This window comes from Urocitellus parryii, chromosome 3 (assembly GCF_045843805.1).
Source record: "Urocitellus parryii isolate mUroPar1 chromosome 3, mUroPar1.hap1, whole genome shotgun sequence".
In the NCBI taxonomy this organism is placed as follows: Eukaryota; Metazoa; Chordata; class Mammalia; order Rodentia; family Sciuridae; genus Urocitellus; species Urocitellus parryii.
Window position 1 is genome coordinate 116,247,621 of NC_135533.1, and position 20,668 is coordinate 116,268,288.

Genomic DNA, 20,668 nt, shown 5'->3' on the forward strand with positions numbered 1-20,668 from the left:
GGATTGCTTGAAGCCAGGAGTTTAAGGTCAGTCTGGGCAGGATAATGAGATGGCTTTGACTCTTTAAAACAAAAAATTACAGCAACTTTTCAAAGACTCCAGTCCTGCTTGGTTTCCCAGTAATCCCAAAATAGAAACATTTCTATTTCACAGTCTGTTCTGGTGGTACAACACAGACAGGGTGGTGACCAGGAATGCATGGGCTACTTTGGTGTTCCAAAGCCTTCACTGGCTATGTATGTTGGATATTCTACCTCATGTTAAAAAACAAGATGATGATCCTCAGGCAAGAGCAATAAGAACCAGAATAGTTCTGCAAGCAACTCTGTAAATAGCAAGGTGCTACCTACAGGATGCAGTGGCTGGGTCAATAGCCACTGATGGTCACAAGGCCTCCTGGTCAATGGGCCTCTTGCAACTGAGGGGGCCAGGACAGATGTTCATTCAGAAGCTCCGGGAAACTGGGTTCATTTCCTGCAGGGCAGCTCAAAGGGCCCATTCACTCACATTCCACCCAGCAGCATTCCTGGATTCCTGTCACAGCCTCAGCTACAGAGGCAGTGTATGATCTGCCAATCTATGGAGGAGACTAGTGCCCTAACACTTTGTCCTAGCCTTTACTCCCGGAAAGGAGAACTTGGGAGTATGAGACTCCCCCAGGTCTCCTGGTCCCCTTTTACCTCTTGAAATAAGGCCCAGTTGGTAATGTTCAAGAGGATTTCTGGCCTTGCCTATGGAAAAGAAACTACAAGTGGGCTAACTTTAGGCACCAAACCATGAAGCCCACTTCAGGAAGCCAAATTTTGGCATTGGCCCAAAGGGCAAACTTCTAGCAATTGGGTTGGAGGCAAATAAATGTCAGAGGGTAAGGAATGAAATCACACTGACCAAGTTAAAAATGTGACAGCAGTTTGTAATGAAGCCACATGAATGGTACTGCCTGAGCCGTAGGTTTGCAGTTGGAAGCTTTGAGCTTGCTTGGCTGAGAGGAATGGGGTGACCAGAATACCAATTCTGTGACCTTGGGAATGGTCTTACCCCTCTGTGTCCTGAAAAGGACCTAATTGGGCAAGAAAAAGGACCAAATGGAAAGACTGTAAATAAAAGACATTGGGGGCCAGGCACAGTGGTACATGCCTGTAATCCCAGTGGCTTGGAAGGCTGAGGCAGGAGGATCGCAAGTTCAAAGCCAGCCTTAGCAACTTCACGAGGCCCTAAGCAACTCAGCAAGATCCTGTTTCTAAATAAAATATGGGGAAAAAAAAAAAAAAAAAAGGGCTGGAGATGTGGCTCAGTGGTTAAGCATCCCTGGGTTCAATCCCCAATACCAAAAAAAAGGCATTGGGGGTACTGAGGTTGTAACTCAATGGTACAGCACTTGCCTAGTATGTGTGAGGCACTGGGTTTGATTTTCAGCAATGCATATAAATCAAAAATAAAGGTTCATCAACAACTTAAAAAAAAAAAAAAAAAGGTATGGAGAACTCTCAGAATCTTCAAACACATGCGCTCTTCACAACATAGGTTTTAAAACCAGGAAACAATTCTCAACACTCTCACTTTCCTCCCTCTGAATACCCCTAGCAGCACCTACCTCCCTGTGATAGCGTGATTCCAAAAATAACAGCCTGTATCTGGCCCTAATATATAAAACATAAAATGTAAGGATTCAGATACAAACTGAGGGGAGCTACTCTGTCCTGTACAGTGTTCCTACTGCCTTTAGTGTGAAGAGGCACAGGTTGACATGGGCCAAGTCTTATTACAATGCTTTCACAAGAAGAGTTTAAGAGGTTTATTAGACCACTGCAAGATACAAAATGACAGTATCAATCATATTCTACTAACCAAGTGCCATTTGGCACTATGAAACTATTCTGTAGGACATCCCTGGGTTCTCAATTCCTAATGGGGTGCCGGAAGAAACGAAGGACTTCAAATCAAGACTCTAACACAAAGGGATTCCAGAGAGTGGTTCAGAAAGCCCTGCTACTCTTACCAATGCGGTGGGGAGTGGGGCTATGAATCTTTATAGGACAATTTGAATATCCAAACTGAGTTAAGAGGAACAAATGTGCAGGGAGCACCTGAGGCCTCAAGTGGGCTCCTGGGTATAGGATGGGGGTAGAAGACATGAGAGGCCAGCCAAATGGAACCAGAAAGCAGGGCTTTTTCTTCTACTTCTTCCTGCCACCTCTCTCCTTGAGGGCCAGATGAATGACAGCGCCATTGGCCATGTTATAGTAAGCCAGTGAGTTGGAATCCTTGATGAAGATGCCCTGGAAAATAGATGGGAGTACTTTATAGAACATGGCACCTAGCCTTGAGTACTTTACTACAGCTTCAAAACCCTGAACATGGCCTATTCACACTCTGAACTCTAGCAGTTTGAGGGAAGACTAGGGCGAGATACATGGGAGGATTCTGGTTCCTCCTAGAATGATTTCTCCTGCCTTTCCTCCAACTGATGCTTTTTCCCTTCATTGACATTTAGCTCAAAGCTCAACTCTGCAAGATGCTGATCCTGATCAAGCCCATGGAGGTTGACTCTCAAATCATGAGACCATTAGAGATCACCTCATCCAACAGCCGCACTTTATAGAGAAGGAAACAGGCCCAGAGTGTGGACATGTTCAAGTCCAAAGAGGTGAATGAAGCACTTCATGTGACCTACTTAGGCTAGACATCTCCTCAGTGTCCACACAGAGCCAGGCCACCTGAGAACACACCAGTGTGGCAGGCCTCACCACTGAGTCAGCAATCTACCAGAGGATTCCCAAGTCTTATCTCTGGATCTCCCCCAGTTGCTGAAGCAAAGGGTATTTGGAACCCCACACAAGGGCCTCCCATTATCAGTTACCAGGACTCCTAGCCAGCAATGTCACTGGAATGGACTCAGCCACATCCAAATCTCTTTTCCACGGGACTCAAGAGGCAGGACTTGGGACATTCTGACTCACCTCATATTGTAGCTTCTGTTTCCCAGCAGGCATGCCTGTGGCTTCATGAATTTTCACCTTGATGACAGAGACCTGTAGGGCAAAGGAGAGGTCATTCACCCACTTGCTAAGGCCAGCTAGAAGAGATTGTCTCTTGACATCTTGATTCCCACGCATCTGATATCAACTGGGCGCAGCAGCCGATACCTGGTCTGTGAGCGGGAGGGTGAAGACCAGCACCTGCCCATTCAGCTTCCATTCCGTCTTATCTTGCATGTTGGGCACCTGCACTTTGATGGACACTGGACCCTGCAAAAAAGGAGGTGGTTATTATGCCTGTGGAATCCCTGAGCCAACAATGAACTATGCTCTGCTGTTTCAAGTACTGTCCGGACAATGTCACCTGTCCTCTCCTGGGGTCTGGCCCCAAATTCACTACATGGCATGAGTCATTCCCCTAAGACTTTGTTTCTTTCTTTAAATAATGGATCCCTACCTGCCCTGTCTCCTGTTGAGTCAGGAAGTAGGGTGAAGCAGTTAGGTAAAAATGTTCTGTAAACCCCAAGTAGCACAAAGGGAAAAAAGATTAACCCAAGCCAGAAGACTTAGGTTAACAAATCAGCTTCCCACCTGACAAGGTCTGAGCCTCATTGCTACAAGTATGGTACAGTGACATTGTGAGCACTAAACAGAAAGTGCCTGTGATCATAGCTGACAAGGTCTGAACCTCAATGCCACAAGTGTGGTATAGTGACATTGTAAGCACTAAAAAGAAAGTGCCTATGATGTGCTTAGCTCTACCCCAAACTTGAGTGAAGAATTACTAAAAATACTTCTTGGTATTAGAAAACAAGAGACTGGGTCAAATCCTTTAGGAAAGCAGAAGTAGCAACTTTCTGCCTCCTCACAGGAGCCTAATAGCTTTCCTAGGGACTGCCAATGTCCAGGATTCTATCTACTCTAATATCAGTACTCTTAAAACAGTCCTTTTGGGGTGAAGCACAGGCAAGCCCAGATTCCCTCTAAGTGTCCAAGGTTCCTGTCATACCTAGGTCATGCTGCTTGTGCAGCTGGGTCCCCTATTGGCTTCTACAGGAATACACACCAAGGGGCAATGACCACCACCATCACCACTGCTCTCTGCTCCCCCAGCTGCTAACCCCACATTTGAATATGTGTTGTGAAGACTCTAATAGCTAGTCTAGACCTCAGAAGCTAAAACTAAAACCATGGGAGCAGAAAAGGGGGACTGAAGGAATGTGTGGCTTGGACCTGGATGTTCCAGGCCAGAGAGCACTCCAGATCACAGACCTTATTCCTGCGAAGGAACTCCTCCTCAGGCATGAGGCTATCCTCTGTCTTCAGCTTCTTAGAGGCAGGCTCATCTTCCATTGGAGGTGGAGGGTGGACAGGGGGCATGGGGGCTGGAGCTGGGACAGGAGCCACAGGTGGAGCAGGCACAAAGGCTGCAGAGAGGAAACAACAACCCTTGAGTGGAGGAGGAGCCTGGGAAACAGGGCTGGTGAGGAAGTAAAGGGAGAGACTTTAAAGGTTCCATGGAGAGGTGTGAAATGCTACTCTCTGCTCAATCTGGCAGTTAATAGGTTCCCTGGCTGGGGGCCCTGGGAGGCTGCCCATATCAGGCAGCAGGGCACTGGAGGAGCAGGACTGATGGATGGAGCAGTTGCCAGCCAACAACAAGCATTGCTCAGGCCTCTGAGCTTGTCTGGGGCCTGACCCCTGGGTGCAAACACCAGCTATACCATTATGGACTCCTACACTTCCCTAGAAGATGTGGTTCCCAGCTCCTGGCTCAGGAATACTTTATGTGGGATGCCAGGGCTCTCCTCCGGGCTAGACACCAAGCTAGAAGAATTGCCACTAACATTAGCCACAACTCTTTGGATAATGCTTAGCTTGTGGTCCCTGACTCAGTGGCCTGTAAAGTGATATAAGAGAGACTGACCTGTTGGCACAATCATGGGGGGTGGGCGGGGTGCCATGATGGGAGGTGCTGAGGGAGGCATGGGCACCACATTGATCCTGGGTGCATGGATGATAGGCGGCATAGGAGCTATCACTGAGCCTGGGGGCAGCCGTACCACAGATGCCATGGGGGGCCTGGGCATGACAGGTACTGCAGACACAACTGTAGTACGAACGGGGGGCGGCATCTGTGGGGGAAAGAAATCCACAGGTCACAGGAAGCTTCGACTTGACTCCAAGGGCACACATAGCTGGCAACTGGCCACCTATATCTCTGAGAACGGAAGCTGGACAGCTCTGACTCAGTCCCCTGGTGCCAAAAGACCGCAGCCTCACTTTGGACACATGACAGAAACTGCACTGAGGCCCAGGGTGGACACTCTCACCACGTGGGACTTATAGGTCAGACTCAATTAGCAGCTCCTAGAAGACACTGAGAGCAACTAAAAGGGTTAACCTCAACTAAGCCTCCTTGTGACGGCTTAGCAGGCTTCAAAGACCCATTAAGTCACACTGCTCTTCTGTGCTTTAAACCAAACATGTTTTTCACATTTATCACTTGTCTTCTTCCCTGTTCCAATCCACCTGTACAGACTGAAGATCAGGGTAGCAATCCCTCTTTCATTTAAAAAGTTCTTTATCTTTTAACTTGACCCACACAGCATTCAGGCCTCACTATAAGGTAGTTTCCTTTCTCAGTCAATTGTGTCCCACCCCAAAATTGATCAGAGTGCTGCTAGCTCACCGCAGGTGGGCGGGGTACTGAGGTGATAGGTGGGGCTGAACTGGGGATGTTGGTGGCTGAAGATGGAGGTGGAGGCTGCTGGGGGATTTCATTGGGCTTGCTGGGGCCAATCTTCTCTTTGGTATCATCTTCTGGCACCAGGCCCTTGGCCTTGTGAATGGCCTCAATCTGCTCCTGGAGGGTGATGTTGGCCTGGGCAGCCTGCTGGGTCCGGGCCATGCTGCCTGAGTGGCCATCCCAGGTCACCTGCAAAGTAAAGCAAAGCCACAGGATCTCTAAAACTGAGCTCAAGTGTAGGAGACAGATGACAGGAAGACAAAAGGATCCACTCAAGCCATACCTTTTCCTCTGGCTTCTGGATCTCCTCCTCACCAATCTTCTTACCAATGGCTGTTTCTTCCACACCAAAGATATCAGTACGCCGCTCAGCCAATTGCTTCAAGCTACTCTCAATATCCAGACCTTTATGCAGCCACACAATGGGAAGAGAGAAAGGGAAGCTAAACTCAGTGCTCTTCAAACAAGGCAGAAGCTTTCCGGGAGTGTAAGACAGAAACTGGATCCACAGTGCAAGGCTGACACTCAGTCTAACACTGTACTCTTACCCTTTCAGCCTGCAAAAGGACTGCTCAGTTGACCCTAAGTCTATAGACCCAATACTTGTCCAACCTGAGTTATAAAAGAATAATGGGCCAGAAAGGGCAGATGGGAGAACAATTAGCAATCAGGACTAAAAGCCTGGTGCTCTGCCCCTGGCAGTTCCCTCCCTACTCTGCTGCTTCCCAAACTGTAGTTAAAAGAGGACTGGTGGGTCCTCTAGGAGTCACGGTACTTCAACCATTAGTCTAAGAAAGCTCAGAAGCCAGTATTATTCCCAGCTACTATCAGATTCTGCTGAGATGCCAACAGCACATGTCATCTATGTCAGTGCCTGCCTTTGGAAGATTCCTCTGGAGAGTTTTTCTTAGAAATGAGAAGTTCTTTGGCAAAATCATAGGCTAGACCTACCCTCAAAAGCTTTAATTAACTTCAACTGCTGCTTTCTTTATCTGTATAAAGCAAGGTGACTATGACCTAGACATTGCACAGACTTTTTAGGAACACCCCACCTCACCTGGTGCATAAACCTCATCATCACTCTGCTTTTCCCTGATGGAGCGATCCCGCTGCTCTAGCCAGCGGGGATCGAGAAGCCCAATGCGCATATGTTCTTGCATTTTGCTGGCTGGGATCTTCTCCCCAGTGATGGGGGACACAAGATATTCGTCTGGAGCAGGGGCTGGAGGCAAGGGTTTGGAAGCTAAAAGGCAAAGAGATGTCCAAATGAGAAAACAGGGTGGCAGCTGAGGTAAAACAGTGGTATTTCATTCATGCATCATTCGTTGATGATGCATCCGGTGAGCACACTCCTGTACCTGGTTCCAGGACACTGGCAATGACTAAATCTTATTTCCTACCCTGAGGCCTATAATAGATAGGCTTATCAGTGCTCTTACCAAAAAAAGATGCCTCAAGACCTCCTAGAAATTGCCCAATCTAAAAAATACACAAGACAGGCAGGACCTTCCCGGGCAGCCCAAGAGCTGGAAAGCAGACCGTACCTTTGGGATCATAGTCCTTTCGAACAATGACTTGGTCTGGAGTCGGAGGCAGAGGCGGAGGCATGGGTGTCTCTGGGGGTGGGGGCACTTTCTGCCCTTCTTCTTCATCATCTGAACCCTGAAAAGCAAAGCAGTGGCTGGGCTCAGAAAAGGGACAAGAGGCCACCTACAGCTGAGATCTGGCAGCTCTCATGGTGGCAAGGAGCCTTGGCCTCTGCCAGCCAACATCCATGTGCTAAGCCTCCCAGGGCAGCTGAGGCCAGCCGGCAGCAGGCCAAACTGCTTCCTCACAGCATGAATGGGAGCACCAGGGGCCATGGTGCTAACACTCCTCCCAGGCATTTCCAGCAGCTGGCACCAGGCAGTCCCAAGAGGCCAAGGGCACTTAACATGCAGGGGAGGGGTGCAAGAGGAGAGTCCACACTCAATGCTAGCTGCTCACAGAGCAATGCTGGGAGGAAGAGAAAAACTCAATTCCCACAGACACAAGGACCCTTTCTTCTCAGGCTGCACACAAATTCTTTGGGGGGGGGGGGAGCGGGAGCGGGGACAACAGCTTGACTATGGAGACTGTGCTTATTTGGAGGGCCAGGCTGGAAGTGGGTAGGGATGTCTGAAAGAAAGTATAGGCCACATTTCATTTCTTTGTTTTTTTTTTTTATTGGTTTATTCCCTTTAGACTATAGGCTACATTTAGAAAAACTCTGGAGATCTACTGATCATTTGGACCTAAGAGTTCAAAAGTCATCAAAGCACAGGGTGATGCAGAATTCCCTAACTAAGGGCTGGCATGAGGTAGAGGAAGCAGGGCCTCTAAGGCAAAGAGAAAGAAATAGAACAGGGCCAGTACATCTTTTAGATCCTTGCCTGTGAATGAATCTTTGTTATCAGAGCTGGAAAGAGGCTCTGTGCTGCCTGGACTTGGGCAGCTCTAGAGTCAGTCCAGCCTTGTTTAGGGCCCACGCCTCTTTTGGAGGCTCACAAGGAAGCTAAACCTTTGACTCGGGGAATAGCATCACCCTGATCTCCTGGGCTTCAGGGGAAAGGTCAGCACACAAGCCACCTGAGAGCTCACCTCATCCATGTCCTGCACTTGGGTGTCCTGGTCCAGCTGGGAAGGAGGCTCTTCGGTCTTCTCCTGTTTCTCATCCTCCTCATCAGATTCAACCTCCATCTCGACCTCTTCACTCTCCCCAAACTTCTCATAGCGCTCCTGAATGAGGATTCGGGCCCCCAGTTCTTCTGGTGTGGTTGGGGGAGGGAAGTTCCCTAACAGGATGTGAGCCAGAGTCAAAAGGATTCCATATCAAAGGCCCACCTATTTACCGGTCCAGTTCTCCAAGGGTTGGCACTCTGATTCCTTGCTCTATCTACAGAGGCCCATTCAGGATAAGGCAAAACAGTTGTTGAATTGCACTTAATTTGGGCAAAGTGGTAGAAATAAAATGGGAGCAGAGAGGAAACAGTGATAAATCCCTCTGGAAACATCTAAAGGGGTTTCCAAGTTCCCAACTGGAGGCACTCTCCTCACAGACCTACCTTGCTCATTGGGTTGGAAGTCCACTGTTTCTACTACCACAAAATCATGCCAGTCAATCTGAGCATAGGCCACCCGTTCCTTCTCCTTTTCCTCCTCTTCTTTCTTCCTCTCACGCTCCTGGAACTTGGCCCACTCCACTCTGTAACATACCTACAGGGATAGGAAACAACATGGTGCTGATCTCAGTCAGTGTCTACTCCCAATAAGGTTGGGATCCACCAAAGTTAGCATCTTCTTCACACCAGAATGATGCCAAGGGCAAGTTCTGGTATTCTTCAATAGCCAAGGGACTTCCTGAGTTTTGAGTTCGGAGTAGGAGAATCTTTCAGGAAGTCTGAATGATAACCTAGTATTCTCAAGAAAACCAGCAATGTTAAAAACCTGAGAAACAAAACCTTCAAGTATCCACTAAGATCAGCTAGCAACAATACACCTTCTCAACTCTGAAAGCCTGGGAGCTTTTAGGCATATATCATCAGAGAATCTGCTTGGAAGATAGCCATCTGGTTAGAAAACAGACCTACTGAAGCTAAGAGTAAAGAAGAATGTAGCATCATATGAAACCTGGTTTCTTTGGCCTTTGTAGCCACAAGGCCTTTCTTCTAACCATCCTATGAACATACCTTATCTGAAATAATTATGGGCCAGAAATGTTTTGAATTTCAGAATATTTGCATATACATGATGAAATACCCTGGGAAAAGAGCCCACATCTAAACACAAAATCCAATTGCTTTTCACATGAACCTTAAACGCATAGCCTAGAAATGGTTTCTTATATTTTTTGGACTTTTGAAGCATTTTGTATTAGGGACACTCAACCTATACTACCTCAAAGTGTTTCTAAACACAGAACTCACAGAGTAGAACCTGAAACCCCACTTACTAAATGGTCGCAAGAAATCTTATTCACTTTACCTGATCCAAAACTTCTCGGGGATTTTCAGCTTCTTTCTTGAGCTTTGCAAATAAGCCCTTGGGTGGAATTAAGATCTAAAATAGAAGAGGTAAAGCAAACATTAGTGTTATTATATCACAAGACGGAAAGGCAGACTTTCTGGGCAAGAGTAAGGGATTCTGGGTCCCAATTCCAGATCCATTTGGCTGGGGGACTTTGGGAAAGTTACCTAACAATCCCAGTTTGGCCTTCCTTCTACAAAATTATGACACCACCAATGTAAAAAGGTTGCTCAAGGATTAGCAGAAAAAGTATGCAAATACTGGAAGGTTACCCAGAACATGGTCAGCATGTGATGGCTGCTTCTGTAACACTAGTCTGCTCTTATCCTTTGAAAATGCTACTCAGACTTCTTCATCCCACATCCCTATATTTCCATCCCCTTTTTCTCCATAGTACTTATCACATCTGACACATACTGATGTTGCACCTATTGTTTCCTCCCCACTAGATTAGAAACTCTTATGAAGACAGGAAATTCTGTCTTCTGTTCACTACTACATTTCCAGCACCTTGAATACCATCTGACATTTACATTTACTGAGAGAAGGAATACCATTTTGTTTTTGCAGTGCTACGAATTGAACCCAGGGCCTCAAGCACACTACACAAGCACTCTACCACAGAACTACATCCCTAGCCCTTACCTTTGTTCTGGACAGCCAGCCATTATAACTGTTTCAAGTTTCTACTACCAGTAGCAAAAAGGATGACCCCACCCTGCTCTTCCTTCTACCTCTAGCCTTAGAATCTATCTCTACTGATAGGGTCTTCCATGGTTAGAGAGACACTAGGGCCTTCAAGTCAGAATTGTAAATGCAAATACCAAGTTTTGGAAAAAAAAAAAAAAAAACAGAAAAGTAACAGAATAATGGTAACCTTTAACCATGGAGGCAGTCCACTGAGGGATGTTAAGGGAGTCACTGAGGAATCCAGCACTCTCATAAATGGATCCCGTGTACTTACAGTACTCTTCAATGATTATAATCAAGCTACTCTACTAGCTTCTGGAATTGGTTATTTGGTATTGGGGACTGAACCCAAGGGTGCTTTATAACAGTAATATCCCCGGTCTTCAGTGTGTACTATCATGCTCAGAGATTTGGTAATTTTCTAAATACACAGTTTTACAATTCTTTTTAATTATATACTTAGGGTAAAAGAAGTCTGAGGAAATCCCTGAGTCCTTTCAACTTAGATCAAACATATTTTTTTTAGATTGATCAAAAATAGAAATGTAAACCATTTCACTAAAAAAGAAAGGAAAACAACCTGAGCTATATATGCACCAAGAAAAATGTGCCCAAGGCAAATCTGTACCAATGTTCTTAACAATAAACTAATGAGCTGATAATTTTAAACACCAGTATTGACTTGTCCAGGTTCTCTCTGTTCCTTTGTTTTTCCATAATAGTAGGTACTGAACTCAGGGGGGATCTATCACTGAGCTACTCCTCCAGCCCTAATTTGAAATAGAGTCTCATTTAGTTGCCCAGGTTGGCCTCAAACTTGAGATCCTCCTGCCTCAACTTCCAGAGTAGCTAGAAGTATAGGTATGTGCCACTGACCCAGTGAGGGCTTGCTTTCTCTTAAGTTCTATACTAGGAAAACTGAAAAGGTACATGTACCTAGAAGCAGCTAGCAACCTGGCCTTGTCACGTAGTGGGTAATCAGCTATTGGTAGAATGCAAGCATATGATTCATTTCTCTTTATAAATAAGACATCTCTTCTGAATTTAAAGAAATAACAGGATTTTTACTTTAAACTGGGTTTCATAATATTTGCCCATAAGCTCACAGACAAGCAGTGTCCTTGCAAACAATGAATGGATATTGCTGAGATGCCTTCCCTCCCTGGGCACAACACATGACCAGCCCCATCTAGATACCTTGGTATACTGCTCCACCAGTTTTGTGAAGTAGTTGAAGAGGCTGTGTTGTGGGCGGAGAAAGTCAAACTGGTAGTTGCGCTGCTCTTTCTGCATCAGCTGGGTGAGAAATTGGCGCCCATTCCTGGCCACAAACTGAGCTGTCAGCTTCACTACATCCAGGTCGAAGGCTGAGATGGATGGGGGGTCAGCGATGAACTCAAACTCAGGAGGGGGCTCTTTGGGCACAATAGTTTCTTGGATCACCTGGGCTTGGACCTAAAATGTAGAGGAAGTATGAGGTGAGTGGCATAGGGGTGGACCAGCTCCAGAAAGAGAGGTAGCACCACCACCCAGAAGAATGGCTATGGACTACTATGCTCTATTAACACACCACCAGCACTTGGCATGAGAGAATCCTAACTCAAAAGAGTATTACTTTCTTGGTCAACTGTGGCCTCAACTCCCTGAATGACTTTAAAAGAGACTGTGTCCATTTGTATCTCTGACCCTGCCCTGAAATTGAGGACCAAAAGTGCATGACAGAATATTGACAGAAACTGACTTACTAAATCCTACTTAAGGGGGATGGAAATGCAGTAAGACGTATGTACATGCACAGAAACCCACTATATAAAGGTAAATGGATCATCTACTATGAACCCTTTTTACAGATGAGAAAACCGAGGTAATCTGAGGCTCTAGGAGTAGTAAATTGTGACACAATTTCTTAGAACCTGTCTTTAATCTTTACTTCCCATGTAAGTAAGCTTTTTCCACCAGCTGGCAAGAAAGCAAAATGAACAGACCAGGCCAGGACTATCCAAGAGGCAAAATGTGTTGGCCCTTCCTGTCTTTATTTACAACCCTAGTAGTCCTTAGTGGTGGACTCCATGATCCTGAGCCCAATGCAGGGAGGGTGGTATTAGGACAGCCCAGACTGAAGGGAAGGAATGGCACAAAGAGGCCTAGGCCACACCATATCCTTCAGCTTAATCAGGCAGGAGGTCGGAGGTCCTTCACACACTGAGCACTGCCCTCATACCATGGCGAAGGCCTTGAGTAAATCAAAGTCCTACAGACCTCAGATTCATCATCTGTAAAATAATCATTCAATCAGCCTTTGCAATGCAGACCTTCAGAGGTGTCAATAAAGCACAGAGCAAAGTATGACTAGCAATAATCAGGAAATGCCAACTGTCATCAGTACCTCATTTCTTGAGCACTGCCTGCTTCCTTAAGATAGGGATAACAGCTTCCCTTGTCCCCCTGGGTGGCTGTGAGATGTGGACAACAGTTATTTATGTGCTACACCCCCCTTGTCCTTGCCTCCCTCTCAATCTGGGGAAAAGGGGTAAGCTCCAAACCTTCTGGGGAAGCTGCTGCTGGGTGGCTTGCTGCTGCTGTTGCATGACTTTGGGGATGGCTGCAGAGGGCTCCTGAGCCTTTCCCTCCTTGAATTCGCTGACCTTGTGACGGTAGTATGCATGGTAAGGGTCATTGGGGTTCAGGAAGTTGAACTTGGGATTGTTGATCTCATTCTGTCGTATCCTAGCTTCAAATTCAGGCCCATTTCTGGAAGAAGAAAAAGACATAAGAATTAACACCACAGTATCTATGATTGCTCAGATTCAAAACATCATCCATTCCAGCCTCTTCTTGCCATCACTTCCTGCTCAAAGCAGCCCATCTTTCAGAACAACAGACTTCCTCCTCAAGCCTCCAGGCACCAGCAATCAGTGCCATCTGACTCACTTGGCCTGGCCCAGGCCACCTCTACCTATAGACCACCCTATCTTCTATCACTCTTTAGGTCCTTGGTCTGCCACCTCCACAAACCAACCGAGCTATCACTTTTTGCTTTTAATAAACATTATTCAGTTTAAAAAAACATACTTAAAAGATACATATTACTACCCCAAATAAATACTAGTATGCCTTTACTAACAAAATATAGCCCAAAGTGAGGTCAACAGAGTAATGCTGTTAAAGTTTAGCTCAAAGTTTGCTGAGACTAGTTCTCGGCGAGGTGTTAAAAAATATATTAATTCCTAACTGAGACTTTGTCCTCCAGGTAATGAGAAGGACTAAAAAACCATGGAAATTGAAATAATCTATGAGAATGTATAGGCACATTCAGATGACAGGTGTGGTGAGACTGGCTAAAGTTAGGGGGTTTCTCCTTACTGCTCTCCTTGCCTGGGATGGTTCTCTAGGTATGCCCCATGTTCCCAGTATGCATGCCTTCAAAACCTCAGGATAATTAAAGAAAAAAAAAAGTCCCTAACATGATATTTAGGAAATCCTGATTTTTAGAGTCCTGATGGTAACAATTCAAAGTGCCACGCTGACATATAACACCTGTGTCAGTCAGAAAGCACACAAACCTTAAAAGACACATGGAAGTTTCATGTTCACTAACAACTCACTATGACCTAGAGCAAGTTACTAAACTACTCTTTGCCTCAATTTCCCTGTGTGTAAAATTTGGCTAACATCACCTTGCCTCTGTAACCTGAAGTACTACCGAGAAAACCAAATTACTTCAGGAGATACCAGTCTTTTTGAATCATAGATTCGCCTGTAAATGCCTGAGGCTATTACTCCTATAAAGGGTAAAGTGCCAGTTCCATAAACATTCAAGATGATTTGGTTATTAGGAGAGGACTGTGGGGCTTTTATTGCTCCTCTGGCCAGGGCCCTATACTCAAAGGTGAACACACCAAGGCACAGCTTCAGGGCTGCTGCCAGTCATGTTGCTCTACTCTCCTCAGACTTTTGTACACCTGGCTCTATCAAAGAGGGCAAGAGAATGCAGGCCACTCTATGGCCCAGATTAGCCACAACAATCTATACCATGCTGGTGGTTTTCAACACCCAGACTAATGCCTCAGCAAGTTCTGGTCACATCCTATAGTGTGACTAACACCATGAGGTCTCAATTTGACAGTGCACTAGCCCAACAGAAACCTCATGCTTTGGGAAGAAGCATTTTTCTACCTCCTTACATAAGGCAAATACACACGAGGAGAAGGGTGAAAGCACACTTAAATCCTGCTAAAGTAGGTCATCATGCACAGCAAATGCCCAAGGCAGACTGAGTACTACTAGAAAAGGGGGCTCTGGTTGTCCCCACACATCACTGCCTCCTAAGCCACAACCTTGCCACATCTGGAAACTGAAAAGATCAATGCTGAGAAGGCACGCATGTTCATTCCAAGCTATTCTGTGGTGTTAAGTTGGCTGAGTGTTAATTTTAGAATTACCCCCTCCAACACGAGTAATAGATTTCAGCAGAAAAAGACGTGATTCTGACTCAACCCGGCTGATGGGACTTTTTAAGGGTAATTTCTACTTCAGCTTCCTGACAAGAAAATGCAGGGAAGACCCAACCCAGAAACAAAAGCTCCTTTTGGAAAATCACACTCCACTGAAGATTCTACTGCTTGCTCCAAAATATGTGCACAACCTTGGCAAAAACACGATAAGAGTCATACATGCTGGCTTTCTCCCAGAGTGAAGAATTTGCCTATCCCCTCATTGCTATGTGAACAAAAGCAAGTTCATATATTTTAAAAATGCCTACAAAAGCAATCAAAGTAGCTAAAAATCCACCTACACATGGATGCATATTTATTTTTAAGGGAACTAGATAAAGCTAACTATTATGTCTATGGAAGCAAAGTATTACACAAAATACTTTATTGGAAAGTAAGTTACTTGGCAAAATGTTTTATTTTGTTTGTTCATTTTTTTTTTTTTTTTTATGTAGTGTTGGGGGATCAAATCCAGGGCCTTGCACATATTAGGCAAGTGCTCTACCACTGAGCTACATCCCCAGCCCTTAAGAAGTCTTTTTTAGCCAGGTGCAGTGGAACAGATCGTAATTCCAGCAACTCAGGAGGCTGAGACAGAAGGATTTCAAGTTCAAGGCCAGCGTGGGACAACTTAGTGAGACCTTGTCTTAAACTAAGATTTAAAAAAGAGATGGAGTGGTAGCTTGGAGGCAGAATGCTCCGGAGAACACCTGGTACTACCAAAAAAAATTTAAATAATTTTAAAATGATCACAGACTGTGGTATTTTCTTCTAAGGAAACAATCTAAAAGGGAAAGAAAATGCCAAGACTCCCCTGTGGCTTTGTTGGTCAAATGGAAACACTGGAAACAATCTCAAAGGAAAATAGAGAGGAGTTGGCTAAGTCAAAGATGACCCACCACCTGCACACAATGCATCCTGTCAACAGAAGGCCTGACAAGAAAATGCAGGGAAGACCCAACCCAGAAAGAAAAGCTCCTTTTAGAAAATCACACTCCACACAGCATGAGGAAGACTACAGAGCAATATGAAGAAGGGCTTACAACACAGCACCAAAAGGAAAAGAAAGTTGTGAAAGGATCTCTGCTAGTATCAGAAGGATCTCAAAATGGATGGATGCCAAGGCCCAGAAAGAAAGTGGAAAAATTGAAAACAACAGGCAGAAACTATTCTGATAGTAAGAGTATAGTGATTCCTCACCCAACATCCTTTTCTTCTTTGTTGTTTTAAAAATATCAGGGGAAAAGGGCAAGACACAAGGGGAGCTGTAAGACATTAAAAGTCTTTCTAAACAACACCTGATGCCTGAAATCTGACAATGGCCTAATAATGTTCAATCAAGAACAGAGCAGCAGTTTCAGAGCCCTTGATATGTGATGAGATGAATCTGTACACAGGGGACACTGTGAAAGATATCAACTAGAGTAATTCTGTTTCATTTTATTAGGAGGCTGTAAAAGGAAGGAATATCCATTAAATTACATAAAATATTAAGGATTCTGCCTTAAAAGAAGTGACTGTCAAGGCATGAACCCCTGGAGAACACATTCCCCAACTGAGGGCAATAATCTTCTCAGGGATAGCTATAGCTTTCCAGCAAGAAGGTGCCAGTTTCAGGGCTGGAGTTGTGGCTCAGTGGTAGAGCACTATTGCCTAGCACGTTTGAGGCACTGGGTTCAATCCTCAGCACCACATAAAAAATAAATAAATAAAATAAAAATATTGTGTCCAACTATAAAAACTAAAAAATACTTTAAAAAAAGAAGGTGCCAGTTCCCCAAAGGAAAGCCAGAAATCCAAATTTATTGTGAAATTTCCTCCCTTTTAAGCATTGACAACTAATTCGAGTTTTAAAAGAATACTGTGAGGGCTGGGGATGTGGCTCAAGTGGTAGCGCGCTCGCCTGGCATGCGTGCGGCCCGGGTTCGATCCTCAGCACCACATACCAACAAAGATGTTGTGTCCGCTGAGAACTAAAAAATAAATATTAAAAAAAAAAAAAAAAAAGAATACTGTGAGGGCAAACAAAAACAACTGTAGGCTGGATATAATCTGTTGGCTGTCATAAGAATACTCTAAATACCCTAAACCAGGGGATGTATTGCTCTTTGGAGTCAAGAAGATTCCATCTAAGGATATGTGAGTGTACATAAATAAGCACAATGGGGTGAGCCAGGAGGAAGGCTGACCAACTTCCATCCCATTTGGGAAGGCAGCTAACATTTGCATGACGTAAATGAGCTCTATTCAGTCCAATCAGCTTACTCATTGACTCAACTTTGCAGAGGGGTCATTTGAGGCTGGTGAAATATGGTCCCTGTACAATGAGAATGATCAATTCCTTTTTACCTTTCTCAGGCCAGCAGCTCAGACAAACTGTCTATGATAGAATAGCTTTCCAGGCATCTATTCAGGCCTGTTTTGGATACAGAGGGTGAGACTCTGTGCTATGTTGGAAATGTCAGTCCTATCTGTTGGCTACCTCACTGCCATGTTGTAGTTTTGGACAAACTAACACATCCAAGCCAATAAAATCTTTTGTAACACAGGTTACTTCTGTGATGATTCAGAAGCTTTTCATGCCACAATCCACCTCTGACCCACCTGTGCAGAAGTAGTTACATTACCTGGCTACAAAGCTGGCAGTCTTGTCAACGATATTCCTGACCTCTGGAGGAGGGTAAATAATCCCAACCACTGGCTTGGAAGGGGTGGAATCTTCCTTTGAAGGTGCTTCTTCTTCAGTTGGCTGTGAAAATAGAAAATAAAGTCTTGAAGTCCCAGGTCTGGGGAAGAATTTCCCTCATCCCAACTCATTATACCCTTCCAGGATATTGTTTACAGCACAAACTTTGCCCTGCAGACTTCCTTAGAACCCTCTGCTTCAGAAAAGCAGTTCTCTTACCTGCATGGTGCTTACACAGGTTTCTCCTGGGAACCAAGGAAAAGGGGAGCTTCCTTGGCTCCCCTCCAGGTCTCAGTGAGACCAGCATTTTAACCAAATGCTCAAGTGATTCAGATGCAGCAGCTCTGGCTACTTCTGAGAAGATGACCAGAACCCAGAACCAGAACCCTGCACCCAGCACTGTGCCTGGCACAGAACATTTAATCTGCAGACCAGTCGTATTGATTGCTGAATAAAGAAACAGGAAGGCTGGGGTGTAGCTCATGGTAGAATATACGCTAAGCATGTATAAAGCCTTGGTTTAATTCCTAGGACCCAACACCCAACACCCACATGGGTAATTCCTTGCTGGCGGCTTCGTTCTGCTTTGAATTCCCTTTCTCTCTGTATCTATTCCACAGCTCTAATCACCATTCAATGCACTGATGTTTTGTGAAGCATCCCTGGAATAGCCGAATTTCCCTGTAAGTTGTCATGTTCTTTATCCAGTAGCTTCTTTCCCTTAGTAATAAACAAAGGGTCAAGTCCTTCACCTTAGAAAAATAAAATCTATGCCCTGCCTTCAAGTTCTGTTCCACTGCTGCCTTCTCCCTCCCTTTCTTACTGTAGCTTAACATCCTGAGTTTCCACTACCTTACCTCCCATTTGATCCACATTCAAAGTGCTCTTGCCAAGGTAAAAAACAACTGGCAACAATCAACTACAACCATTATCTGGACAACACCAGTGACTATCCCTTCACAAAACTGTTTAACCAAAGCCTCATTCTATCTTTCCTTCTTGTTCATGATTCCTTCCTGCCTCCTATCCTATAATGCTAGAGACCCCTAAAATTTTGCTTTTGGTTCTCTTTACTGTATTCACATTAGTGAGGCAATCCTAACTATGTCCCCTACTTCCTGTTTGGCTGAACAATCCAGCCAAATCAATCCAGATGACTTTGGAATGCCACAGTGCTTTAGGTGCAGCCTACTTCTTGGCATTTTGCACTTTTCATTTCTAACCTCATAGATGGTCTCCAACTCACACAGGCCAGAAACCCGGGCCTCCACAATGATAACATTTATTTGTAAATATTTTATTTATTTGTAAAAGCCTTAACAAAGTAGGTTGCGGGTGTCTTTTAAAAGCATTTAAATTTATTAACTCTTACAACCCTTATAAGAACCCTATGAAGTAAATACCCTCCCAGTACTGGGGACTGAACCCAAGGCTTTTTAGACAAGTGCTCTAGCACTGAACTACATCATCCCCAGCACTTATGTCAGTCTCTAAGTTTCCCAGGCTGGCCTCAAACTTGGGATCCCCCCTGCCTCAGTTTCCTAAGAGGCTGGGATTAGAGGTGGGCCCCACAATGCCTAGCTCCTCAGTATCTCTGATCCCCCTAGCAATTCCCCTCATTACTGCCTGACCACCTGAATCTCAAACAGAACTATTACTACCTAGAAATTCTCCCATTTTTCCCATTTTCTATAAGGACAAGGTCAAATCCTAAGAATCATATCTCCAGCTACCACGTTCCCCACCCTGCACTTCAGCCACACTTGCTCACTTATCCTTGATCAGGGAGAGGCACTATCTGATTCTTATCTTGCTGTTTTTGAACTTACTACCTGGTATTACCTTATTTCCCCTAGTGCCTAGGAAAATGACAAGAACACATAAATACTGGTGGAAAGGACATGGGTCTTTTCTGTCTTGTTGCTTGGAGTATTCTGAATCCAAAGCAGTGATCAGCATACAGTGTGAGCTCAGTAAATGTTCACCGAATGATTACAGTATGCCATTTTCCTTCCCTAATCATCCTCCTGGTGAACTCCTATTAATCCTTCTAAAAATAATTTACCTCTCTTAACTGTGCACTTCAACTATGGTCATCTCTCCTCTACCCCAGCAAGAACTTTTGATTTAACGGCTCCTTTGTATCCAGTACTTCTAGTATTGTGATACCACACCATATAGCAATTATTCATGCATCTGTTTCACCAATAGCCGACTGAGCATTTTAGGGGTGAGTGGAACTTCATCATTTATATTAATCAAGGCAATAAACATTTGGTGGGTATTCTAGTCTGTTCGTCTTCCCTAAAGCCGGGGTTGTGCCTCATTCATTTTGGTAATGTTGAATCCCAGCACAGTAAGTGCAGAGTAGATGCTAAGAATTAACATCCAAAAAGGTACCACGAAAGTAGGGAAATTAGGAATTATAAGACAAAAGCCTAGTGGATGGGCTGACTCAGTGCTTCTCACATTTTAATTAATCACTGTGATCTTGTTAAAAATGTCTACTTAAAAAGTCTGGGTTAGTGACTGCATTTCTAATAAGCTCTAGGTGATGCCGGTGCTGCTGGTCTGCGGACTACTTTGAGAACTAGAGTTCTAGAGGGAAGGCCGCGCAGCGCGGAAAGCGCGTTGCCTCCTGGGACTTGTAGTCCTTCCAAACCCTCCGAAGGGGCCGCTTCTTTCTGCGGGAGTGAGGAAGGCTGGAGGGGAGGGCCCAGGCCTAGGCTCCGGCTCGGACTGCGGTAGAGGTGGGGGACGCGGTACCTGTTTGGGTTCGGTGGCCACGGGCGGCGGCGGGGGTACCGCCTGCACGGGTCCGGCCGGCATGACTACGACGCTCAGGGCTGCCAGTCCGCCTCGGTATCGATGACTGGTACTGCGTCAAGACAGACTCGCGCACCCACCGTACGACGAGCTCACAAGATGGCGGCGGCTAAGCGGGTCGTCGTCGCGGAGGCGCGAATGGCGCACTTCCGGTCCCTCCCCTTGCTATGGCGAGCTTCCTGCTCCTCAGGACGGCCGCACG

At 45.3% G+C, this 20,668-nt stretch overlaps 1 protein-coding gene across 1 annotated transcript; it reads right to left on the bottom strand.

Moving 5' to 3' along the window:
- Positions 1–266: 266 nt before the first annotated feature.
- Sf3a1 (splicing factor 3a subunit 1) lies at positions 267–20,612 on the bottom strand. The gene is made up of 16 exons (XM_026408935.2): positions 20,407–20,612; positions 17,582–17,703; positions 13,005–13,212; positions 11,659–11,916; positions 9,730–9,804; positions 8,811–8,961; positions 8,347–8,540; positions 7,272–7,389; positions 6,785–6,970; positions 6,011–6,132; positions 5,671–5,916; positions 4,906–5,113; positions 4,251–4,405; positions 3,147–3,248; positions 2,961–3,032; positions 267–2,279 (listed from the first exon to the last, which is right to left on the bottom strand). The coding sequence occupies exons 1-16, from the start codon at positions 20,467–20,469 to the stop codon at positions 2,178–2,180; spliced, it is 2,382 nt and encodes a 793-aa protein (XP_026264720.1). The 5' UTR covers positions 20,470–20,612; the 3' UTR covers positions 267–2,177.
- Between the last annotated feature and the right edge of the window lie 56 nt (positions 20,613–20,668).

What these genes read in the sequence shown, in the direction of transcription:
- Sf3a1 (XM_026408935.2), bottom strand. Translation starts at nt 20,469, where the DNA reads ATGCCGGCCGGACCCGTGCAGGCGGTACCCCCGCCGCCGCCCGTGGCC. An exon ending in TGGTGGAGCAGTATACCAAG is followed by an intron (nt 9,805 to 11,658) that starts GTATCTAGATGG and finishes CTTCTATTTTAG; the next exon opens with ATCTTAATTCCACCCAAGGG. An exon ending in CCCGAGAAGTTTTGGATCAG is followed by an intron (nt 8,962 to 9,729) that starts GTAAAGTGAATA and finishes CTATCCCTGTAG; the next exon opens with GTATGTTACAGAGTGGAGTG.